Source organism: Takifugu flavidus, chromosome 11 (genome assembly GCF_003711565.1).
Source record: "Takifugu flavidus isolate HTHZ2018 chromosome 11, ASM371156v2, whole genome shotgun sequence".
Classification (NCBI taxonomy): domain Eukaryota; kingdom Metazoa; phylum Chordata; class Actinopteri; order Tetraodontiformes; family Tetraodontidae; genus Takifugu; species Takifugu flavidus.
In genome coordinates, this window is record NC_079530.1 from 12,007,831 (window position 1) to 12,034,564 (window position 26,734).

The window sequence follows — 26,734 nt, forward strand, 5'->3', positions numbered from 1 at the left end:
CTTTCACCTCCTCTGTCAGCGAGTCCCTCCCTCTCCCTTCTGTCACTCTCCTCCTCCTCATGCTCTTACACCATTTAAAATAAAGACCCCGAGAAATTAAACAAATATCATCCGTGGGTTTTTCTGCTCTGGGAAACGGCGTAATGGTCAGAAGGAGACGGAGGCACTGGGAGTCATCACTTGTCTCAGCGATTAGAACCTTTGATGTTGGATTGTGGCAAAGTGAGGCAATGCTGTTCTGTTGCCAGATACGGTCACATCTAAGAGGAGGGCTTCGCTTACGGCCCAGAAACGTGCGCGCCTACGTGCCTGCTCCCTTCATGACTCGCCCCCTTAAAATTGTAAGCTTTGCTCCGGTTTCCCCTTTAGGTTTTTTTTTAAATACAGTTTCTTATTCCATCCTGAGTCTTTTACACTGAATCCAATTTCCAGGTACATGTCACGCCAGGATAAACATTCCCTCGTCGGCCATCAGTGTGACTCAGCAGATGAAGGAAGGGTTCTGTGTGGGCCAGGGACTGGTACTGTAACACAGGAGAAGAACAGTGGCAACATTTGCAGAGCAATCCATTGTGTTTTAAAACACTTTAACGATTGCAAATCTACTGTGAATAAGATGACGGTAAAGCAAGCTCGACTTGTAAAACAGCTTTCTTTGGCTTTCAAAATGCTTTTCCACTTGGTTTTTAAGGTGTCTCTGTCTCTACTGCATAATTGTCCAAATGTGTGAAACAAAATTTGACATTTTGAAGACCCAATAATTTCCATCCTCATCAAACCATCACACTTGTGTGAAAGCATCTGCTCATATTTGGTTCCCTTTCATTTATTCAGGCTTTTCTTCTCATCCGTCATGCATTTCTGCCTCGCATGGCTGCCAGCTACTGATTTGCAGCGCCACAATTACATCTTATGCAGGGAATCTCTTCCCGTGCAAATAACTGGTGCTTATCGCGCCTGAAGATGCAACAGTGACTTCTTGGATAGGACACAGAGGTAAGGACGAAGGGAGAAGAGGAGAGGGCCGTTGCTTAGGAAACATCAAACAGGAGTAAAAGTAAAAAAAGTAAAAAACGATTTTGATTTAAATGCCACATCCATTATAGTGTTAAAAATAGCAGCAGCCTTGTTCACCTTCATCACGTCTCCTGTGGTGTCTGCGCACCAATCCGGCTACAGGCGCACCACACAGGAAGACCGATGAAGAGGAGCTGGCCTGAACATCCAGTCAGGGATCTTCCTGCGCCTCTAACTCATTTATGAAAAGGCTGCTCTCTTGTGGCCACGAGGAGGAAAACTGTGACCCGGGGAGTGGGAAAGCAGGATCAACAGGGAATACTAGGCTCCCATAAAGACAACTGATAGATAGATAGATAGATAGATAGATAGATAGATAGATAGATAGATAGATAGATAGATAGATAGATAGATAGATAGATAGATAGATAGATAGATAGATAGATAGATTCATTCTTCTTTAAACACGGTGAATCTTGGGCACTGGTTTGTGCGCGCTGAGGTCCAGGTTTTCTCTCTCTCTCTTCTCTCTCTCGCTCTCTCCTCCCATCTTTTCCCTCCTCACTTGCCACTAGTTTACCTTCCTTCGGAAAGGAGGAGGTGGAAGGGGAGGAGGAGGAGGAGGAGGGTATTACATGATTGGCCAGGCGCGGACTGGTAGTTCTGGTAGAGGCTGGCTCTGGGACTGTGCTCCAGCGTAGATGCCCGTGTTCTTGTTTACACCTTGCGGACTCGGTGGAGGCAGGACAGCCTCGGGCGGACCCCAGGACTCGTGTCTGTGCGCGTCCAGCTTCTCGTGACTCGGGAGCGGACATCTAATTTTAATTTCCCGACGTAGAAACGCGTCCCTATCCCCAACTTTTTGGGTGCCTTGCGCGCTGTGCGTCACGGGGCTCTCATTCAACTTCACCTGGAAATGAAAAGTCTCCGCGAGGTGAAACCTCAAACCTCTCCAAACTTTGATTGTTGAACCTTTCCGAGCTGCTCTCCGCTCCCAGAAGCGGCTCCGCGGTGGATGCGCTTTCGGCACTGCAGTTTGCGTCAATAGTGTATTAAACTATTTAACACAAAAAACAGCACCTAGTGTTCAATACTGGATTGCTGATCTATCGGGACTAAAGACTTTTTTCTTTCGGGGGCAAAAAAACCCGCTTTTGTGTGACAAAAGCACCACCGGTGAGAGCAGCGTGGACAACCCGGGAAGTTGCCATCGGCGCAGCCGTAAAAGATGCTTTCTGTCGGGATGCAGAGTCGCCAAGGTGTCGCTCCTCTCATTCTACTCCTCCTGGTCGTCTGTTGCGCAGGTAAGTTTTGATGTCTTATGGAGCCACATCTTTGTTTCGTTTGAGCATTTCAAACAGAATGTAAAGGCAACAAAAACAGCCATTTTCTTAAACATTTCCCACCTTCTATAACCGAAACTACTGTAATTTTATGAGAATTACGGTGTTTGGGTTATTTAGAGGTTGTTGGTTGCGGTTGTTTCACACACTTGTTTCACTTTACACCCGAGGCCAAAACTCTTTTTCAACTTGGAGCAGAAAGATCAAACTCCCCGATGCGCAGGGAGTAATTAAGGTTTTGCTCCGTGCCATCTTGGCCTCCTCCAAACAGTAGAGAAAAAAAAATCCAAGTGAAAAGTAAGTCAAAGTGTCAGAAGTGCTTTAGGGTGGAAATATCTGTTCTCTATTCTTTCTCTTCTTGATACGAAACAGCCGAATCTAAATTTAGCTTCGTTTTTGAGTTTGGTTGTGCTTTTTTGAAATATTGAATGCAGTCAGATCTCAAACCATCCCTACCTTTCTAATCATTATTTTATTAGACAGAATTTCAGTGCAAGCAGAGCAGAACACGCTTTGATCAGCAGATTGCCCAGAGTCACAGACTGGAGCTCTCATGGAGATGAAATCACTGTCGGTGGAGCAGGTCACTGTGGTGGCTGAGCTGATGGGACACCCCCTGGACGCTGCCCGTCTCCAGTCTTACATTCAGCATTTCACCCACTCACTGCTCTGTGTGTGGCGGTTTGTTCTTTTGTTGCTTACATCCTCGCCTTCCTTCGCCATATCAGATTAAAATGGGGAACAGAGATGGGATTTGTTGTGGATTAAGTTCTGTTTACAGTTAAAAGAACAAAGTCAGCAGCATCTACTAACATTTTAGAGCACTCTTCTGATACATCAGAACTCAGACATTGAGTTTGTTGCTTTAATTATCAGGCTGCAGTCACTCTTATTAGTCCAGGCCTGGCTCTTTATTTATCTGAAGTCCAAGATACTTTTACTTCTCTTATTCCCCTAAACAGGTGGGACAGAAAAGCAGCTTAGAGTTATAAAAATTGTGGACTATTGTCAAATCCTTGCGTGAAAAATGAGAAAGACTGATACAAACTGGGGAGGATTGCAGCGAGGAGGAGGAGGAGGAGGAGAAGGAGGCAAAAGCTGAGGGTGCCTCAGTAAAGTTTGTGTCTGTGCAGGAGGCAGGCACCGATGTGCTTAGTGAATGCACGATAGGACAGACAGATTGCATTAATCTTCTCTCCTGTTGTGCCTCTGCCTCTCCGCTACCGCCTCACTCAAGATCCCTCCAGTCCCGCTCGCTGCCTGCATTGTGTTGATGTGCTGAGATATCACATTTCTACGATATGGCGCTCCTCTTTCTGTGTTGACACACACATTAATTACCTAGACTGCCTGGAACACTTGTCTGGACTAAGTACCATGCTGTCCACTGTGCCTCAGTCTGTTGGCTGTTATTAATGGGTTCATCAACATCACAAACCGTATGTGATCTCTTTTTTTATGCACAGCTTGAAATGTATCTAAACACAAGGTGATGCCCACTAAGAGGGACCGACTGGCCTCAGGAGGTCAAGATCTTGGGTGAGCAAGCCAGTGTTTAGAGTCAGGGAGCGTAGCATGTCAGTCACTCCCATTTAGCACTGCCTGAATAGCAACGGCCTCCGAAGACGTGCCGTTTAATTTGTCTTTAGCGTGCCAGTCCTGCTCCTGACTATGTATGAGCCAGGAAAATGAAGCTATTTGTTGTCGTGCTCAACAGTTTCTGTGCTTTTCCCACAGCTAGGCATGCATCTTTCAGATGCATGGAAAGAAAGGAATGTGACAACAAAGCTCACCTCAGACAAATAGATTTTGGCTTCAAAGAAAACGCAACAGATTGGGATGTCAGATTAGATTAAAGTGTCTATGAAGCATGTAGTCATAACAAAGGTGCTGCCAGGCTGTTGCATCTGCAGAAATCTGGACAGGTGGTTGGGCGCCGTGATAAATAAGCAGATACCACTCTCCTGCGAGTCCGTCGCCTCCCTCGGGTGACTCCTGTCAGCCGACCGGACCGGGCCACACTCTGTCCCACAGCAGTGCATTAGTTTTATGACCATCAGGCGGCAGGGGAAGGGATTGCCGGCCGGCCTCTGCCCTCCCTGCTGTATTATTCATGCGTACAAAGTGGTCTTTGTTAATATTTAAAATCTGCTTATGGTGCTCAAATTCTTGACATCAGAGACAGTGAAGGAGAGGTGGAAAGCAAACAGCTGCCTGTCTCCCATAGGTGTAACTGTCCTGGATGACTCTGGGAGGAAGTGAAGGATTTTAGGGTCCCAGAAGGCATTTATTGACTAGATCAAACAGCAGTTGGAGCGAGGGTGCCAATTGTGGCCCGGAGCTGTGGCAGAGAATATACACGAACGGCACACCACATTGGGCTATTCATGTGTCTGAAGAAATAGGGGAGCAGGAGCAAAGAAAAGCAAGAGCACCGAGAGCTGAAATCTCAGAATTGATCTGAGATTGGAGTTTTTAGATATCCGTTATGAGAATAAAGCGAGGAGTCAAAGTCCACAGCAGTGGCATTCAAGCACCATTAAACCTCTGGCACGGTCCAAGAGAGAGGCAATATGTGTGTGTATATGTGTGTGTGTGTGTGTGTGTGTGTGGGGGGGGGGGGTCAGTTAAATAGTGCCTAACTGAGAGGTTGATATTTTTGAGGAGGGTGAAAAGTGAAAAAGAGACACATAAATCCAGCAAGGGGATGTTTTTTTATTAAGACTCTTATCGATGGCGAGAGCTCGCAGCATTAAGAGAAGACATGTTTAATGCTTTCCCAATACTGGGCATGTTAGACTCCTCCATAAATCTGCTGCCAAAAGGAAATCTCTCTGTAGGAGGGGAAAAGAGCGTGGTAAATGGAAGAGGAAGCTGACATCAACGATTGGAAAGAGAAATTACCACGATAAGAAAGTTCGGAGCGGATGGACAGACTTCAGTTGAATGTACAACAGATTGAAGCACAAGAGCTGTCTTACAAAGACAATATGTCCTCAAAGTGATTAGATAACAATTTAATCGATATTGCCAAGCTGATGTCTATTTAAAGCAGCATGCTGTTTGAAAAAAATGTCACAGTACAGTTGGTAATTATCTTTTAAATATTTCATGTAGTACTTGCTCGGATCCCGTTTCAAAATATCCTGTTTATGTCAGAGCAGCAGATGGTCTCTCCTACCTTTTCATTTAAAGCGCTTGTGAAATGCTCCAATGTTTAATTTCAGCCCCACATTTTAAGAAAGGACTTAAAATCCCCCCCAGGATAAAGGATTTTTAATTGCCTCTGACAGTTTTAGTTTTGCTCTGTCAGTCGATGGGTGGATGGATGGATGGGTGGAGAGTTTCAGTGACAGATGGGAGTTGCTGCCGAGCCTGCAGGACAGGGTACCCACGTCTCGCTAGCTTTCCCTGTCGGGGGGGGGGGGGGGCAGCTGGGTGGGATGGACAGGCAAACAGGAAGAAAACCTCTGTGGGGTTCCATTGTGCTTTAGATGAATAGGAGACTACGGAGAGCTTTTTCTGCCCCTTTGTGTGGGGTAAGTTGGGGGGGCAGAGTAGAACACACACATGCACTTATTCGCAGCTTCAACAGCGGCTTGCGTGAGTTTCTTCGTGTGCGTCAGGTGAAACTCACCAGATCGCTTCTCTATTGGGCTCACGCACGCGCGGCGTCACGAGAGATGAAACGCTAAACAGCCCTCCCTCCCCCCGTATACATACGCACCCCCCCGATGCAAAACAGCGCCATAGCCTCTGATGAAGAGGTAGCGTTTATGTGGGAGACCTGCTGGGTCACTCCGTGGGGGGAGTGCAGGAATTTTCATTTAAGATCCCAGCAGTACTCTGAGCATCGTAACCAATAGGATCAGGATCACTGCAGGGGGTTACTGCAGTTCCTGAGCAACCCCCTTAAACATGCCTGCACACGCACACACACTTTTAAGACACACACTTCAGACACACACTTGGTAAAAGTTTTTAGATTGATGTCCATAGATCAGAAGCAGCATGTGTGTTCTTGACTAAAAAGGCACTTCTCGGCGCATGAAGACCCCCCCCCTCATCTTCTTAGCAGAGGCTTTTTTCTCTTCAGCTGGCGGTTGAGCCGAGTCCACCCAGAGCTTAGACCACAGCCAATCTGTTAATGCTTGTGTTTGAGTCTGCTTTGGATTTGCCATGTGGGCTCCTCTGTTCGAATTGTGTAAATAATACACTTTCCAACAGGAGCGGAAGTGTGCGGGATGTGAGATGGCAGCGGCCGTTAGCCTTACTCCACTTTCTTCCATGAGTTTTCCCTCCGCTGCTTATCCCCTATCTGCATTAATGAATTGCCTTCACTTGTCCCCATTTCCTCCTCTTCTTCTCTCCAGTCTCTTGATAGTCTCATCAGGCATATTTATAGCTGCATAGTCTCACATATACCAACCTCTGTCATCCTTATCTTGCTCACTTGATCATTTTATTCCAGGCAGCTCTGGGTTTGGGGATTGCTCTTTAGAAGGCACTGTGAAGAATCCTTTTTCTATTGAGTGTAATGCTTATTAGGGTCCCATCTGCCCTCTGGGTAGTTATGAATGTGTGTGGGTGTGTGTGTGTGTGGGGGGGGGGGGGGCAGGGTTGCAGTGGGGTAGGTAAAGGAGGGGCGTGAGGCGAAACTTTGCATGTCAGCGGGTAAGTGGATGTGGGTGTCAGTGGGGGCTTGTGCGAGGTGGGAAGATGCTCTTAACACAGCAGAGCGCCCACTGAGCAGCTGGTGTGTCTAAAGTGGCGGAATGACACACAGACCTCCCCGGAGAGACGGGCATATTGAGCATACATGCGCATCTGAAGCTGGAGGAGGAAACGGAAATTGTCCCGCATCCTAGGCAACAGCAGTACACTACAGCGAGGCTGGAAATGTTCCGTCCCCTGTGTTTGAAGTGACAGCGACTGATGCTCAAGGAGAGCCTTCGTGCACGCGCGCGTCCGTGCGTGCTGCTTTGTTACTCAATTTAGGGACTTAATTGAAAAATCAAATTACAAATTGGCCTTTTTAATGAAGACTGCTCAGAAAACGGAACATTTGGTTGTAAACTGCGCAGCAGCTGAAGCAAATGTCGTCAGCGGAGCCATCTCTGGATGTAAAAACCCCCCACCGTCACATTCGTCTGGAAATGGCACCAGTTGTGTCATGCGTTTAGCATAAATATACACTTTTATTCTCTTTATTCTAATTCTGTTCCATGTGATCACCAAGAACTGTGACTGCCTACACAGTGTAAATGTGGTGCTGGCTCACAAAAAGACAATGGAGGAAACGTCGTAAAAGTCGTAGTTTTGATTCAAAGTCTAATGTTTGCAATTAAAGGTGTTAGATGGGTTTGTTTTTTCCTGTAACAAATGAAGAAGTGCTCTCAAATGATTTCAGTTTGTTTGGATTTGGCTGCAAAGTCCAATGTCTGAAACTCTGTAAGGATTTTGTAGACTCAGAAACTGATTATTTAACATTTACGTATTTATTATTATATTTTGGGCCAAACTATCCCTTTAAGTTTATCAGAAGTAGAAAGAGCACTTTTTACTGGGCTAATCTCCCATGCTTTTGCTTCCCTTTGCCTTTCGTCTTTTCACTTCCTCTCCTCCCTTCTCGTCAGTCTGAGCTTTAAATATGATACCAAAAGGAAATGTCAGCTATGCAGTATCTGGCTTCATCCCCAAGACATATGCCAACACATACAAACACGCGGAGGAGGGGCAGTAATCCCCCATTCCTGCTCTCTCTTAGATCACAGGCCCAGCAAAAAGCGAAGCGAAGAAAAAAGCAAAAAAACCAGATTTGCCCCCGTCCGCCCTGTAACTCCTGCAATCATCCCCGACTGCTTCATTGAAGTTGGACGTTTCCTCCGTTGGCTCCGACTGGGATCCTCACGCAGCAAATATTCAGTGACGCAGATCTTAATCAAGTCCCGCCGAGTCATCACTGCGCGTGATGCAATGCCAGATGCATTATTGCTCCCTTTCCTGCGTGGGTCACTGCGGGGTCACGCACCCAGACACAATCTAGCACTCCGCTCTGCACCCATCGCCCTCACTCTGGCAGCTGCTCTGATTGCACAGCAGGGAGCCCGATTTATCGCCCGCGCTCAGTCACCGTCCCAGGTGTGTGCTGTGCACGTCGAAAAGGCCACCAGGCGTTCTGCGGCTGCAGGATGAGGAATCGTTTCATATGAGGGACATGTGTGAAGTGGGGGGGGGGGGGGGGGGGGGGTCTGACGCGACAGATGTACCTGCATGTAATTAAGGTTAGATTTAGGTGTATGAGCTCACACAGGCACCAACAGTGGCAGGGGGTGTGTTCCAAGCCTCTTACCTGCTCTTGACCAGATGGGCTCCGGAGCCGACCTTAAACTCACCTTTCCCTGATCACACACACACACACACACACACTCACTAACATACGCGTGCATGTTTTGTCCTTAAGAGGCTTTTTCCAGATGACATTTGTGCGTAAAAACGTAGTTGTGAGTGTGTGTGTGAGAGTGTGCGTGTGTGTTGGGGGTGTTGGCTGGCTGACTGGCTGGGCAGTGCTGTTTATGGGGATTATGAAAGCAGATGGACAGCCATGCGGACCGGTGAGGGTTCATTAACTTTGGGTTCCTCTGCTTTTGTGTGTGGATATGTGGTGGGTGTGTGCGTCTGTATAAGGTCCCTTCCTCAGCCCTTTACATGCATTTTAATCAGATGGGCTTCACGTTGTTTTTAAATCCGGGATCCTGCCTCAGCTTAAAGCTTTTTTTTGTTGTTTAAATCAAAGAATTCTTTGCATCATTATTCCTCAGATGAAGGAGGAACATGTTTCATGTAGTCATGCTCCTGCTGACGGATTCATCATGGTGTAATTTCTTTAACAGGGGACCATTTCCTTTGCATTTCAAAGTGCTGCCAGGAGCAATGAATAGGTATAGCTATAGTGGGTCATTAAATATTATGCGGTGTCTCTGTCTAACTTCAATCTTCTGGCTGCGCTCAGCTCCTTCAGTCCTCCTCCGCAGCCAAATAAATACAAATGCTGGGAATTCATGTAGAGAGCCAGGGTGACGGACAGATGGACGGGCAGATTCTTGGACAAATGTACCATTTAGGGGGTCTCAGAACTGTCAGACAGGCATACAGCACAAATTAATTAAGGTGATTATTTTTTCTGTACAACACAGTGAAATCAAAATTTAAAAAGAGAACAAAATTTGGACATTTTTTCCGGGTATTCTTTCAACGTCTTTTGGCTTTATAAATAAATGTGTTTTGCAAGCAACACGGATTAGTCCAACAGTCATCAGATTTGGACACTTTTCTCACCCCCGTTGACTGTTGGTCACCAGCTCTGTGGATATCTGGTGGGGATTATTTAAGGTAGAAATGCTGGTGAATTGCCTGTTTTGGGTTTATCTGCTGCCTGGTGTTTGTCACAGATAGGTGCTGAAGATGATGGGTGCCATCATTTTTGTAAACAACAGATGCTGCCAAACTATATAACAATGCAGTTTCCTCAGATTACCATCTTAGCACCGCCGCAGAAGCAAAAGAAGATTATCAACAGGTGCCTTTCGGGTGTTTCGGCCCTCTTCTGCCATTCTAGAGTAGATAAAGCTTGTAATGGAAAAATGTCTTGAGTTTATTTGGTTGTTTTTTGTTTTGTTTTTTACAGTGGAAAAGCCCTTTGTGCTTTATTTATTTGGTTATTTGTCCTGGGCTTCATGGAGCATGTGAATGAGAGAAAGAAACAGAACATTTATATGTGCATTTCAACATTCACCCACTCTTCTCCAAGTACCCCCATGTGTGTGTGTCTGTGTGTGTGTGTTTGTGCAGACATGCTGTGAGTGTTCCTGTGGGCACTCGGGTGCTTGCAGCGGCCTCCTTTATGTTCTCCTAAGTGACAGCTGTACAGTGGAGCGAAGTGTGTAGTTGTCCTTCCCTCTCAAGCTCTCTGTGGTGGGCCTTACATTAGCACAACAATTTACACATCTGTCCTGAGGCAAAGACCTGAAAACTGAGAATAATGGAAGGTTCAGTCAAAGATGTGGAGTGTGTGTGTGTGTGTGGTGTGTGTGTGTGAGTGTGAGAGAGAGAGAGAAAGAGAGAGAGCGAGGGAGAGCAGTAGGCGAGGCTCTGTAAACAAGAGACAGAGGAGGTTTATTAAAACCCCACCACTCACCGTCCTTTTGTCCTTCTACTCTATGTGTCCCTCACCCCCCCCCCCCCCCCCCAAAGCAAGAGCAGCGATTACATGCCCCTGTCTCTCTTGTCTTTCATCTCTCTCTGTGAAGAAGAGAGGAATGAAGGTCTTCTGTGGCGTGTAATTACACAGAAAGATCCTGGATGAGGGCGTCTGTCTCCACAAACAACCCCCCCTCCCCCCACATACCCCTAACTACCTCCTGATAGGTGGAGACTTTTAACAGCCTTTGATCCACCACCAGGCCCTTGTCTTTACCTGCCACTTATGGAGGCCTAATAAGTGGTATCACCGGTTGAGTTTTTTTCAATGGAACCTGTGACACAAACACATGCTCGACACATCTCCAGCACCGTGGGAACGAAGTCGGCCGCTCCCCCATTCGGTTTAAGTATAACGCATAATAACGCATAATCAGAACACGTTTACAGGCCAAGATTCCAATCTGGCCCATGAGTCATGGCGCTGAGCAATTATAGAAAAAGGTGGGCTATTATGGCCCTGCATTGGTATTGGTGCAACCTCTAATTGGCCCAATGAACCTTTGCATTCCAGGAGGGTAATAACGGCGCCCTTTCGAGGCACTTTAAATGAAAAAGTCATTGCACTCCGACTTAATTTGGAGCATGGAAGTGCTGATGCTTCCAGATGGCTTTTTTATTGAGTGTGATATGGTCATTTTGTGTTTATGATCATACCCTCGCCTAACCCTGTGAGAATTGATCATTTGCCAGCGACACTGCTTGTCTCGTAATTCCTTGCTGTGGATAGTTCGGCATTCTAATGTGTTTTTTGTATCGCAACAATAACGCAATCATAGCGTGCTTGCAAATATATAGCATAGATAGACAGTAATGGTTGCCATGGCCGGAGAAGACAAGTGTTCTGCCTTCTGAGTGCAGCTCTGAGCTGTGTGTGCAGCGAACAAACAGAGGCGATACAGTGTGGTTTGACGTGCTGCAAGGATCACGGATGAGGTCAAGCGGCAGCGTGTTTGTGAACAGGAGCCAGCCTGAATGCCTTTAACATGTTTTTTTTTTTTTTTTTTTTTTGGTGTGTGTAAATCCGCCCCCATTCACGCAGACTTAACAGTTTCTCTGAAGCCACCAGGAGATGAAGTGAGCATTCTCGTGCAGCTCAAACAGTCTTGGCATCGGACAATAGTCCGGAGTCCTCCGATGCACTTAGCCCGAGTTGCTGAATAGACTGTGAATAGACTGGGAGATGTGTGGCCGTGCAGCTGTGGGACAATAGCCTGCTCAGCAGAAAGGCGCCGCTGACCTTGTGGTCTGATCCCTGAACCCTCAGCGCACAGAGTCAGCACCAGGGAGGCCACAGCCGAAACCCTGCTGGGATCTCAGCAAATCAGCTCAAATCAAATGACCCTGCCCTGAACACGCTTGTACGATTCAGCTTCCAGTTTGTCATTGATTGACTCTCCTGTGTCCACAGCTTTAGAGGACTGAATCATTGCATGCTGCTGAATACAAACCACGACTACTGTTACTACAACATTAATGTATTTCTATGCGGTTCAGAATATAACTACTTGACTATAATAAGCGTGGATTCCACCTGGAAATGAATATCCTCCATAGGAATTTCTGTCTGGGGTTGTTCAGAAATCCATCACACTGAGGGAATTTCTCTGTGTTTGATCAGGCAATAGGAAGCATTTTATAAGACTTTAATAATAGCACTCTGTGTGAGTCCCCAGCAGACTCTCATTTCCCAAAATAAACACCCTCATCATTCTTACACCCAAAATCAAACACAACTTTCCACAAATCCCCCCATCAGGACCAAAAACATCTACACGTGTACGCTGCAACTCTCCTCCCTGCATCTGATCACAAGTGGCGCCCCCTCCTCCGCGCCTGTGTTTATTCTGGGGATTATTCTGACCTAATCTCTTTAGAGCATAATTCAGATTAGATTTTGTGTTATTATTATTGCAATGTTCATTCCCTACTGTCCTGCTGGGAGTGTTCTTACATTTGGAAAATTGATTAAAACTGCTGACCGTTGCCCTAGATAGCTGCGGCTTGGGGAAGTGGATGAAAAAACAAAGAGAGAGGAATAAAACAGTTCTGCTGCTTGTACAAATACAGTATTCCCTGGTTGACTGCCATAACATAAACCCTCCTTCGTGGTTTTGATTTGCCGATATCAGAACACTAAAGGTAGAAGGTTAAAAGTCAATAACTCGTTTTTAAAGTCAAACAGCCTGATCTCATGTTAATGATCTCCAAAATATGCAAACAGCTAAAGTTGGAGCTCCATCTGTATTATAGCTGCCGTGTCAGCCTGAAAGTTCCCCGACAATTTAATATTCAGATATTTATTTAGCATTTTCAAGACAGTGTTTAAGCACCATCTGCTTTTTGCTCCATCTCCAAATGACCATGAATAAATAATGATGTGTGCACGACAATCGCAGCGAGCTCGGAATAAAAGCAACATCACCACAACATCTGCAGCACGGTGGCTCCATTCTTGCTCTGCTTTTGTAAGAGTTTAGCTTAAAAAAACATTTCAAAATGTAAAATCTCAATGATTCATTAACGTGAGGCTTTAATAAGTAAAGCTGCCGAACAAAAGGCAAAAGTGAATGCGGCTTTGGGAAGCCCCGTCTCACTCTCCGATGGTCCCTCAGATATGCATGATCTGCACTTAACATCCTGCAGGGCCGCTTGCTCTCAGTCAAAATGAATTATAGAATTGCACCGAGGTTCAGGGACAAGGCGCCGTTATTGTGATGCTGCCCCGAGGTGCTCAATCAATGAGTTAGCGACAGAAAGAGAATGCGTGTCTATTCCTGCTTCTGAGTGACCCTGAGTCTTATTGTCCGATCTGTAATCACACGTGTGATTTCAGGGACGCAGGGTGGTGGGTGAGGATGTGCCTTCATATGTGGGAGATGGAGGAGCTAAAGCGAGTGTGGGAACCATCCCTGGTGGACATTGACTTGGCCTGCAAAGTACATTTCATTATTGTGCTCGCCCTCAGAGGTTCAGGCGTGTGTCCCGCTCCTTCCTGCGCGTAGCAGAGGATTAGATGAGCTGCACCTTGGTCAATGGATGCTATTGATCTCCACACCTTGCTATGCGGACCACCTCAGAACACGGCGAGGCTCAGACGAGTCTGCATGATGTATCTGACAAGTCTAAAATTACCTCTTCTGCTCAGCTAACAATCCCGATTTTTCACCTTCGTGCTGACTTTCTGTGTCATTCTGTTGATTGGTGTTATTTTTAGTGGCTCCACGGGCATGAGAACGACCACAGGCGGTGTCTCGCACATTAATGTGGTCGTTGTAAGGACCTTATTTGTATTTGCTACCAAAATGTAAATCACAGAAAACACAATTATCATTCCAGTAGATAAAGCTTCTAAAGCCTGAGAGACTCCTCATATTCAGCCGCATTCAGTCATAACTTAGATATGTAAACAAAACTAAATATAGAATTAATAACAGCAGATATTTTGTCCAGTGTTGGTTTGGTGCAAAAACTTCTCTAGCTTTAGGGTTTAGTCGTCCTTGTGCTCTGTTAGTTTCTCTCGCTGGAAACACTCGTCTTCTCTGCTTGTGTAAACATAAAAAAAACATAAAACCTCCATGGATCAAAAATTCATTAAAGAGAGGGTGCTCTTTATGAGTAAAATGACTTGTCAGGCTAGTGGGGATGTTTTTGCTGCCTTATTATGAGTGTCCTCTGGAGAGAAAGCCCAAAAGGGAAGACGTGAGCACTGTAGAGTTACCGAAGACCTTTGACCTCCTACTTTGCATTCAGCAAATAATGTGGGAGTTAAGAAACAGAAGTGGAACCATCACAGTGGACTAAAAAAATGAATGATAATGTACTTTAATAACAGAAAATAGAACAAATACAGACTATTATTATCTAATTCTGGTGTGCTTCTGTTTCCTTGCTGCAAACACATTTTCATTACATTTGCATCCGTCATTCCCTGTTTTCTTTTTTCTCTTTTTGTGCCAGCGTGTTATCTATTCAAACAGCCCCAATCTTATTGTTGGCCATCTGATGTTGAACATAATAAACCACACAGACATGTCGTATGATTTACGTAATCTTTCCCGCCGCTCAAATGCAGCCCGACCGTGTGTTCTGCAGCGCTTCCTGTCTGGGAAAACACACAACGCACACACACACACACACACACACACACACACACACCACACACACACACACACACACACACACACACACACACACACATATTGAAAGCCGGTTCTTTGTTGGTGAGGAAAATAGAACTTGTGAATGCAGTCATGCTGAAGAAATTGTAAATTGCGGCCGAGATATAAACACCTTTATGTCCACAGGCCGCCATTGTGCTTCCCAAATGACCTAAGTGACTGCAGCATTATGAGGGTCAAGCGCTTCTATTCTTCTGCTTTCCTGCGCACGGCTGTTGCTGTGGCTACTATTAAAAAGCCCAAAAGGAAGAAACTTATTTAGTGTTTTCACTTGTCGCAATGCTTTAGATTTTGAACCCAATTTATGAATCTCTGTTTTAAATATTCCAGGGTCTTCTCCAGTGTGAGGGGGGTGTTTCATGTTGAGGGTTATTGCTGTCAGCAGGGATTCCGCTGGGTTTCCGTCCTAAAGACTCAGCAGGTAATTTCTCTGCTGGTTGGATTGTTTTTTAGCAAAGCTTAAATGTGTTGACAATAATAAAACAATCAAAAATTGGAATGAGCAGATCATTTTAACACTCAAAACGGAATATAAACCAGGTCTAAAAATGCCAAAACAAAAGTATTTTCATTTCTTCTCTCTCCGGTTTTATCGCTCGTATGTTTCTAGAGCCGCTCTGTCCAAGTTCGAATGGCGAGTTTGTGCCCTGAGGTGACGCTGCGCCAACATGCAGCTCCAACAGAAACCTGCGGTAACTTCCGCTGGATCGTCTTAGCGCTGATATTCTTTTGTTTTTGCACACTTCTGCAACCCCCCCAAATGAGAAAGAAGCTCCAAAACTTCTGTTCTGAAAAGTTCCTGTGAGCGCCACCTTTGTCTCTGCAGATGTTTTCATGTTTGCATCTGCATTTGAAGCTTTAAAGAGATTTGGCTGTTTGGCAGGTCCTACCTGTTTCATTTTATTGTGCTGCCAGTCTTGAACGGCTCATAAGCTCTAAACTCCCAAATCCATTATACCAAGTTAATCTGTGTGAAACAGAGTAATCCAGACTACAAATAAGGAGAAGCTCCTAACTGTGATGCACATGCATATGGGGCATTAACATCTCATACATTGATTGCCCCATATTTCCCCTGCAGAGCCCAAATCTCATCAGGTTATATAATCTCCACATATGATGTGGGTGCGTTCTTGTTTCGGATCCATTTCCACATCTTACCTGACATACATGTTATTGCACCAGCCCACTTTCCTTCATAGCTGTGGATTAAGCAGCTGAGTTGCAGACACATTTCCCGAATTAAAGTGAAGCGGCTGGCACAGTGAGATGTGGATCTCCTGTTTGTGTTCCACACACACGTGTGTTTCCAGGTCTCTATGGGTGAGTGCATTTATCTAGTTTCTAAGCAGAGCTCTGTCTTTGGCACTTCATCCTCAGGTAATCAATACTTGTCCCATGAATCCAGGTCATCTTGGCTCCTGTGGCTTCCGTCCACCAGTCCCACTCCCTCTCTGTCTTTATCAATCTCTTTCGCCTCTACTTTTCCCTTCTTGGTAGCTCTCTCCCTCTTAATCTTTGTCTTTGTCTTCCTTCTCTCTTTCCCTGTCTATTTTTTTCCTCCTCTACACTCGTGTCGTCTTCCTCCCACTCTCCCTCTCCTGAAAAATTACTGTGCCCGTCTGGACAGCCCTTAACGGTCATTACACTATTAGCCCTTGTGTGGAACTGATTAAAAATAGATCCAAGTTCTAGTCAGGACTTGTCAGGACTTTTCTTCCACTCTTCTGTCCTCCTTTTACGCTAGCCTCTACTGGCTAATGTTAGCAAGGTACAAAATTAGAAGTGAAAAATCGTGTTTGTGCGCTGACTCCTGTGTGTATTTTGTGTAGCGTTCTCCAGGATGGGCCTTCGGCCTGTGGACCTCTTTGCAAGGTGCTGCCTCATGTTTAGGAAGCTTGTCAAGGTAAAGCCCCCGTCAGCACCCGGCCGGAGGGAGAGCGCTGATGAAAGGCCTCTTCATCGTCTTAATGGGATACACAAACCTCTTAACCAGCGTGGCTGCCATGCTGGGTGAAGCCAAAGCCAGTTAGGCCACTATAACCCACCCACACTCACACACCAAAGGCCATATTGAACACACACGCGTCTTCACAGTTAAGAGAAAAGTACAGTAAAAACAGAACAGTGGCGCTGGGAGGCAGCGTGAGAGAGAAGCGGCGAGTTGGTGAGTGCTGGGTTGAGGGCAGCCGGGCCATTAGGATTAGGGACAGAGAGAATGCCCTGCTGTCCATTAGACCCACTGCCATGTGACCCCTTCCTCCACTGGCATTAGCCCAAAGTAAGAGGACAGCAACCAGAAGTTATACGTTTGATTCTAAAACAGTTTGATATCTACACACTGCTTGGGTCTGAGCCGAAATATCAGCTTCAGCCACATTGTGAACATGTGCACATTACATTTAGTATAACAGAAAGCAACAAATGTTTCATAACTGTCTAATAAAGACAGCCAGTTGAGTTATTAAACAGCATAAAATAATATAGAATGGATGATTAAAGCACAAGTTAAGTGACCACTTACCACAGTTTGGGCTAAATAATGAACACTGAATGAGTTTAAAATTCCTGAGTCAAAGTTTTAGGGGTAAAATAAAAGGGGAAAGAAAAGCAGTGAAATTTAACAAGAACAAAACGTAAAACAGACAAGGTCTGATGCCCCAAGGAAGCAATCCTGACACCTGTTGGCATGACGATTTAGGTTGTTGGAGTTACATGAAAAGGTGACCATCCAATCAGCTCTTCCACCATTTCAATGGATTTATTCAGTTTGACTTTATCACCGTACAGCTTTGTTGGCTGGTTCGAGGCTAACGCCAGACGTGACCGAGTGGGAAAGTTTCAGAAGGAGGGACGGTGACCAGAGATGATCTCTCTTTGGATAAAGCGAATATCACAAACGTCGATCGATGAACGGCTGAGGGTGGGACTTCAAGAAAGATCTCAAAGTTGATTTCTGAGGTCTACACAAAAGGGGTTTGGAGGATCAGGGGACTTTGCTCGCTGATGCGATTAAAGCCAAGCCAACGGAGGACACGCGGTCAGGGTGTGGATCAAAGCACCATGTTGCCAGCGGGAGGAGGAGGAGGAGGAGGAGGAGGAGAGGGACGAGGAGAGGACACCAAGACGCCCGAGAGATTGGGAAAAAGTCTGTCATCATTATCGTCACGGTGTGGTGCTCTGGCCATCCGGCGTCACACTCGGCCTGCATTGGCCCCGGGCGTCTGGTGGGTGACGTGCTGCCACTCCTGCCATCCATCCATCTCCATCCCATTCATCTTACACCCACATAGGAAGGATTTATGTCTCGTAGTCGCTTCTGTCTGTGTCTGCCGAGGGGATCACAGTCATGCCCTCTTCACCGCCACTCTCCGTCCCCGCCATCCCCTCCATTCCAGTCATACCGGTTATGGCCGAAGGCTCTGGGGCGTCCTCGTTTCCATTCTGGTCCGTCCGGTCCAACCGCTGGTCGACGGACGCGTTCCTGCGGCTTCGCTGAAGAGTAGCTCTCCTCCTTAGAGATGCGTCAGAAAACAAAGCCTCATGAATGATTGATGCGTGAACGCTGACTCATCCCCCACGAGACGGAAACCAATCGTTTGACCCAAAGCGTAACAAGATTTAGGATTATAGAGAGACGCTGGACGCTCAGGGTGTAGCTAACTTTGCAGAGGTGACAACGTCCTCATTCAAGTTCCTGTTTACTGTTTTTCATAATCTTCTATCAGCTGAGATTGTCAATACAAGTTGTTTTATTTATGGCAGCGCACTCCTATTTACTGATGCTCCCTGTGGTGTGGGGTTTTTTCTGCTGAAGTTTGAGTTCCCTCAGTGTTCTGTTGGTTGCTTTGGGATTGGGAGGGAAACAGCTCAAGGACTATTAAGCACAAAACAACAGCGAGGACAGAGATCGCAGGTTAGCACGAACAGGGAAGTGCAGATTTAGCCTGGTTAAAGTTGAGGTTTAGGAAGCTTTGCTCCTCTTGGGGGTGGTTCGAGCATGTGTGCCTGAGTCAGCAGGCAAATTTATTTTGAGAGAACGATGAATTGAGGTTCAAGGGAAGTGAAGGGAAGGGATCAAAGGGATAAAATACTTGTTAGCTTCTGCACAACTCTGCAAGAAGAAGGAAGAGGAAGAGTTGTGCGGGGTGAGGAGATTGAATCCCACCTCTATTTTCTGCTCCTCCATTTGTCCTCCTCTGCTTTCTCCACATCACCTCTCGTCATCTATCTCCTCCAACATGGATTTTCTGCCTATTAGTGCCCTAATCATTTTTTCCCCCTTCTGCCTTGTCTTTTGTACTGTCTCCTCTCGCTATCTGTCTCCTGTCATTGTAATTTTTATTTTAGGACGTTGCCGTCAGAGCAAACTTTAAAAGACCTCCGCTTTAAACAGGGTTAACTTTGGTTCTCTATTAAAAAAACAATTTAATATCATTTTCAAACTAGCAAAGAGCAGATGCTTTGGCCAAATGTAAGAATAACCTAACTCTCTCTCTCTCACACACACACACACACACACACAACACACACACACACACACACACACACACACACACACACACTGGCCAACAGTGCTGTCTGTTGCACATCTAGGGATTTCTCTGACGCAAGGGGACGCAATGAAAGAACAGAATGACGCCAGTGTGTTTGTGGGGCGTTCTTAAGCTTCGCTGCACGCGCATGTTTTGATATTCCTGTGTGTTTGCTTGTTTATCACCCTGTCATGTTGGCAAGGGAACGAGCTGTCTGCAAGTGGGGAAAGTCTTTGTCGTAGTGTCGCGCGACGGAGCCAGGTCCGCTCTTCGGTCCCTACATGTTGCGTTTGGGTGTGAGAGATCACACTCGCAGGCTGTCGATCTGCTGTCAATCCGGCTCAGATCCTCATCTGTTCATTAGCATGACACAGAAGCGCTCCTGCCAAAGCATTTAGTCACAAGAATCAGTCCCTGTCATAACACATTACAGCAGCAGGCGTCTCTTACAGCACCAACAATCCTGGCAACCATAGCCAATGCCCACACGCACGCACACACACACACACACACAAACACATATACCAATCAGGAGAAGCACTTGAACTGCACCCTGGGAGTGTCTCTGTCTCTCTTTATCTTTTTCTCTCCTTTTTCCCATCCACATATCCTCATTCCCTCCTTCTCCCTCACTCCTTGCATGGTTACCTACTTACAGCAAAACCTACAGTCCTGTAATTTATCGCCCTCATCTTACTTCCTGTATCCCTCCCTCCATCATCACCTACATTATGCGCTGGCCCGTCCTTATTCCCCCCCTCTCCCATTTTCATGTTCTTTTCCTGACATTGTCCCTTTGACTGGATCTATTTCCGTCACCTTTCTGTCTGTTCTCTGTAGTCATGTTGCTGCCGCACACTGAGACTTTTCATTTTTAATCTACCCATCTTTCCCTTGTGAGGATTTAGTTCAACCACTTTTCAGCTTTTTAACCAAACCCCCCCCCCAAACCTCTCCGACCAAAATACTCTCGATCCAAACAGCCTTTTGTCAACTAGAGCCATTGTTGTTGTGTCAGTTTGTCGGAAAAACACATATATTGTGATTCACAATCCTAGAAAAGGGAGGCTGGAAGCATCACAGGCTAACCGGCTCAGACCTTTTAAACAAAGAAGTGTTTTGTAACATTCATGGACACACGGTAAAATGGCAGTCAGGCTGAATACGTGCCTGAACACAAATGAAAGGTTAGCTGGGACTCAGACGGTTGGCTGGTGATGTTTGAAGGGAGGTGTGCAATTCAACTGGCTCCAGACTTACTGGAACCGATCACTGGGCTTGACTTACTGGTTTTGTTAAGATGTGTTGTCAAGTGTGTGAGGTCATAAGTGCAACCCCAGCTCCACTTTTAAAGGTATATGTGACTGACTGACTGACTGACTGACTGACTGACTGACTGACTGACTGACTGACTGACAGAGGAAGGGAATGAGACTCGGCAGTGCTGGATGGTATTGGAGCATAACCTCTCACCTAATTATGTGTTTTCTTCATTTGTTAAGATAAAGGTGGACAGTTACTGGATTAGGTCTATTTCCAGTTAAAATTGTGGAAAAGGCCAAGGATGGTGGGTGTGGAGGTCAGCCTGGTTCTTCCTCTCAATGATCTTTTCATGTGACTCTGTGGTTTACAACCTGAACAATCAGCCCAAGGAGCAGCAAAGAGGTCTGAAGAGTCCCGTTGGGACCGAAGGGATGTGGAGTGCTGCAGAACCGGGAAGAGAGGTGGATCGCAGGACAGCGGGTTGTGGGGCAAACGCAACTGTAGCCCGGTGAGGCAGAGCAGAGCCAGCGCAAATACAGTGGGACGCAGGGTGAGGCATGAGGTGAGGAGGGGGACAGAGAAGAGTGGGTAATTACAGGGGCCCAGAGAGGAGAGGCCTGTAATCAGCCTGCCCTCAGGAAGGAATGCAGCTCATCTTCTCATGTAATTACTCCCATTTAAACAGCCCCAGCTTCCAAACACTCATCCCACTGTACTGCTCACCTATTCACTCTATGTACATGTGTACACACTCTGTGTGTGCGTGTGTGTGTTTGTGTGTGCGCGCGTGCAGTCAAACATAATTGGGGACAATGAAGGACAGATTTGCAACAAGACTTGCAAATAGGACAAAGGGAGTTAGGTACTGAAGAAAAGAGAGATGAAGAGAGGTGTGTGTGCCTGTGTGTGTGTGTGTGTGTGTGTGTGTGTGTGTGTGTGTGTGTGTGTGTGCATGCGTGCTCGGGCCTCTAGAGGAGTACCTACCATGGAAACCAGCCACTCTGGATAGATTTACCCAACTCTCATCAAGCAACTGCTCAGTGGTGGAGCAGCATCATGTTGTTGCCTTATGATCAACACATATTCTCTCTCTCGCTCTCTCTCTCTCTCACACACACACTCAGACACACACACACACACACATGTACAGAGGAAGAAGAGACCCACTCTGTCATGAGTTTGACCTCCCAGTAATAGTTTTGACATTGGTCTGTAATTGTGAGAGGATAATGGGCAAAAACATTGTCTCACCCACGATGCACCGTCTCCCCCAGACCCTCTTCCTCCTCTAAAATGTCTCGTCACCCCCCCCCTTCTTCTCCGCCTTTGATAGTGATTTATGATGCTGCTTGTGCCTGCCCGTGTTCCCATGCACTAGGTGGTTGTCAGGGCACATACAAACACCACAGGGCTGCTTTTTGATTGGCAATGATTAATGAGCCCTGCAGGGGTGGCGCCCCCTAGCTGTGTAGGTGAGCATTCTACGCAATGACGCAATCCTTTTATTCAGACGCAGCAGTGGCAGCTGTGGGTTCACAGCTAAAGTACAGCACAAGTGTAAATCCTCTTAGCCCTCCCACTTCCACAGTCACACCCACCCACACATTCAAAAACACAGTCACAGAAGCTCACAAAGTGTGGGATGTCCCCTGCACACACGGGGGTAGATGCAGTATAATCCATATAGCCTGCTCACTGCCACACCTCTCTCACACACGTTTCAAGTATAGAGTGGCACCATACTGAAATCCCTCTGCATTCAAATCCAAATCCAAATTTGATGTCTGGAGCCATGAAGGCAGATTATGTGTTTCTGTATTTATATCTCTCCCTTGGCAAAACATTCAAAAAGGTACACAAAGTGCTGGTATAACGCCAAGGACTCATGGGAAAAATCATCAGAAGGTTGAGTGGTCCTAAGAAAGGCAGGTCACATTGATTCCTCAATTAGAGGGCTGTAGTGTAACAACACCTTGCAGCTGTGTGGGATAACACTATTTATGCTCATCTCTAAATGAGGAGTTGCAGGTCCCTGCATCTGCTGGTGCGTGCACGTGTGAGACCATGTCCGCAGGCACGCGCTCTTCCTCCTCCAACCACCCAGACGTGGATGGACATGGGAAGCATTTCTGTCACTATGAATTTCCATCACCTGCTCCGTAAAGCTGCTTTTTCCGTCACTTCCCCCCGTCTGTGTTTTGCACATGCACGTGTGAATGCACGGCACAGGAGATGCATCCACTGTTTATTTTATTTTATTTTATCCCCCAAATCAAATTTTTACCTGCGTTCACCGTGCAGAATCAATTATAACACTTGTGCTCATATCTGGGGGGCATATCACACATCACAGGAATGGCCATCGGCCTTCACTCACATGTTGGAACCAATCAAAGGTGTAACATTTCCACTGCCGCGGCATTTCAACAAGAATCTCTCGAGTTCTTGAAGTCAGCATGAGCAGAGTTTCGTTTGCTTCTTGGTTGACATTTTTGGTTTTACATGGTAGGGACCAGTTAAGGTCAGGCTGATTGCGAAGAAAAAATAATGACTGAATCTAAGATTTCCTCTAAAAAGCTTCCCTACACACGACACACGCCTGTGTAGGTTTTATTTATTTCTTATTTCTTTTCTGCTTTCTTCAGTGTATAATAATTTTAGAGTAATAATCTGCGGTTTGGCCCGCAGCTTAATATTACTCACCGGCTTCATCGACGCCTTTCGTAGTATAAGTGATATATTTCAAATACCAGTGCAAAACTGGAAATTGTTGTGGATGCAAGCATGCAAATCTCCGTTCTGTTCCTCGGCAACCACTGTTGGTTCTTCGACACTTTATGTGAAGGATGTCGACAGGTGTTCAATTCATACACTCTGTTCTCTCACTACCAGAGGATTCTACATACAAATCAGACTATTGCTGTCCAGCTCACGGTCCTCACTGATATACTCTCGTGTAAATATCCACTTCTGGCACTCCAACTCATAATGGTCAAGTAATAGATTTAAAAAAAACAACCTTGCTTTTGATTTTTTCTTTCAATCTTTGATGTTGCAGTTTCCCTCATTTGGTATGTGATTCACTTTAACCTCGCAAATGCATGTAAATGCATGAGCAATTAGCGTCCCATTAACGTGAATTGCAGGTAAATTAGAATAGGCTGTGGTTGGGAGCACAGAGACCTTTGTAGATCCTCAGCAGGTGCACGTCTTTCAGACAGAACAGAGAGGCGCAGAAGCATGTCGGTCTGCTCAGCAGCTACAGTGATGAAATGGAAATAATGGCATGTCTGTTAGTCACTGGTGAATTAATGACATCTCCCCCATAGATGACAAATCTTCCTTCCCGCCTGCACTCAGAAGGACGGCTCATACTCGCGCGTGTGTGTGTGTTCAGATGGATGAACTACATGACTCCTCACACCCCATCGGCTTTGTTGACGTGAGAAGTGAGGCCGTGCCGCTCCAACCTGCACTTCTGTCACTTCATGCCCTGCCTGATGCCAACACACACACACTCTCGGACTGTCCACCTCACACTTTCCAGCGTTTTTTTGGAAAAAAAAATCAAATTAGCTGTCAAAATTTTGACGTTCCCCATATTTTTGCCAGTTGTGGTGTCATTTTACTCCATCTTTTCCATCTCCTCCCCCGTCTTGTCATGTGGCTTTCAGGCAGATGAGGATGAGGTCATTCTGAATATCAATCATTTACTATAATTGTCCTCTAAGGAAGGCAAGGGGAGACTCTCCCACCATCCATCTCTGTGTTGTTTCGACCAGATTCTCCTGTGCGGCGTGCACGCTTTCACCTCAGGGCTTCCTCAGAAAGGATGCTAATGTGTTAGATTGGGTGTGATGATGAATATGGTCAGCCAGTCAATGTTTCATGATGGCTGATCACTCTGTTTACTGGCCTTCTCCTCCCACTCTGTCTCCAGCGGTGCCGTCATATCTGACTCTCTGGGTTTCACAGCTGTTTTTCCTGAGTGGGCTCGGTGGACTGGTTGAGCCTGATGGCTGTGGGCTACAGTTCTTTTTTCTGTGCCTCTGTGTTTGTTTTTGAGGCTGTAGGATGTCATTTGAAGTCTGCTGGAGCTGTGCAATGGCTTTGAATCCAGCAGGCAGGAGGGGAAAAGCCGACAAACATTATGGGAGATGAAGAAAAAGCTCTGCCGTGTCAGATAACAAACTGGGAAGCGGAAGGAAGGAGCTGGGATGCTGTGGCGTTCTTGGCCCGTTCCTTTGAACTGATGGATGGAAAAGAGATGTGTGATCTTAAAACACAACCTGACCATTGCCTTTTGTTTTTCTTTCTTCTCCTTCTTGCTCATCTTGTCTTTCTTCATCACGTCCCACAGCTTTTTTCTGCGTGCACCAAATGAGGCCAGTTATGACTAACCGCAAAGGTAATGACAAAGTACAGATGCTTGAGATTCCGCCCCTGCTGGAGGTGCTGGGCCGAAAGAAATTACTCTGTGTGTATGTGTGTGTGTGTGAGTGAAATAGAGAGAGAAAGGTAGAAGAAAATAAAGGCTGGAGAAAGACAGAGGGCAGAAAGAACAAGAGAGACGGTCTGACAGTCGCAGGCTGAGAAAATGACAGACACTGCTGTGATTCATTTTCCTCCTCTGCTATTACAGCACTCCTGCACTGAGTGTGTGTGTCTCAGCGTGTGCGCCACTGTCATTTTCTCACCTCTCCACTTGTCTACCAGTGTCTCTTGACCCGTCTTTGGTCCACGTTGTCCTCATTCCTCGCATCTGTCCTGGCAGAGGGCGCCTCTTTCACGTAGAGCCGTGCACCAAGACAAGCGTGCTGCATGTGAACACGAGTGGGTGAAAATCCAGCGTACATTTGTATAAACAAAGGCTGTCATCGCGTGTCTACGTGTGTGTATATAAAAGGAGCCTGTGTTTGCTCTCTGGCTATGTGCTGCCTGTCATTAAAGTAATAAAAGACTTGCAGTGTTACACAGTGAGGAGTTATTGTCTTTAAGGCTCCTCCATTCCGCACAAATTGCCAGCTGCTGAGCTCTGATGGATGTTTGCATGCTGGCCCAAAAACACAGGTTCCTCCATAAACCCCCTTTGCTCCCTTATCCCAGTCAGAGACAGACAGGGAGGGAGAGAAGATGCCTCCCACATGTGTAATCCACAAGTACTTTAATTAAACTTTAGAAAAACATACACATCTTTATGCTGAGTGCGGGGAAGATTTAGCCAGGAGTTCTTCCTCCCATTCTGTCTCTGTCTGAGCCGGCGTCTTTCTCTGGCTCCGCGGGCCCCTTTTTCCCCCGCTCTGTCTCCTCTCTGATGAGTGACAGGCTGTGTTTTGCAGCCAGTGTTTGAACACCGAGCAATCAATGCCGGACAAAGGGAAAAGAGTTGAGTGTGAGGGGCGGGGAGGGGCGACACAATTGGTTATTGACAGCGTATTCAAAGTGCAAAAGACTGGAGGCGACAGCTTCGTAGGAACGCAGCAAACAGGGACGTTGGGACCAGGAGACGGTGGCGACAGTTCACGTAATTCATGCTTAAACCCCTTTAAGATGCTGTAACGTTCATTGTCCCCATTGAGTTCATTCACTTGCACCTTTGTGCTTACTTGGAGTGTGTTTAATCAATGTGTGATATAAAGTGTGGACACCGGTCAGAGTTCAGACACAACGTGTACATCTGTGTGCATGTGCCAGCCTCGTGTAAACCCTTATTTCTGTTTGGCATGACAATATGACAATATACAACATGACAATATACATGTTGTGGTGCTGCTAGAAGTAAATGAGTGTTGTTTGCCATGTCTACATTGAGTTAGAGTTTCCAGGTGGCTTCTTTAAAACCAGTTGGGCACATATAGTATATGTAGCCCAGAATGTCTTTAAAATAAATCATATTTATGAAAGGAAACTACATAATTTTGTGTAATGTAACAATGTGTCTTTGTCCTTGTTATTTCAAGATAAATCGCAGGACTCAGAAGAACAGAATTACGGATTAAAATGTTAATGTATGCACCGCAGTGTGCCGTTAAAAACAAATAGGTGCACTCATTCGACAGGATGTGGCACTAAGTACAAGAGTGGACATGAAAGTCCATTCAGCCATGAATAAATGTCTCTTTACCAGCTGTGGTCA

General features: G+C 46.1%; 1 protein-coding gene across 5 annotated transcripts in view; it reads left to right on the forward strand.

The window, feature by feature from the left end:
- The first annotated feature begins 1,659 nt into the window (after nucleotides 1–1,659).
- unc5b (unc-5 netrin receptor B) overlaps nucleotides 1,660–26,734 on the forward strand; it is a 38,706-nt gene continuing 13,631 nt past the window's right edge. For 2 of the 5 annotated variants that reach the window (XM_057047861.1, XM_057047864.1), the window contains exon 1: nucleotides 1,662–2,321. In XM_057047861.1, the coding sequence (XP_056903841.1) occupies nucleotides 2,246–2,321 (76 nt within the window). In that variant the 5' untranslated portion in view covers nucleotides 1,662–2,245. Of the gene's footprint in view, nucleotides 2,322–26,734 lie in introns of all 5 variants that reach the window. The other 3 variants (XM_057047862.1, XM_057047860.1, XM_057047863.1) reach the window with 3 other exon arrangements.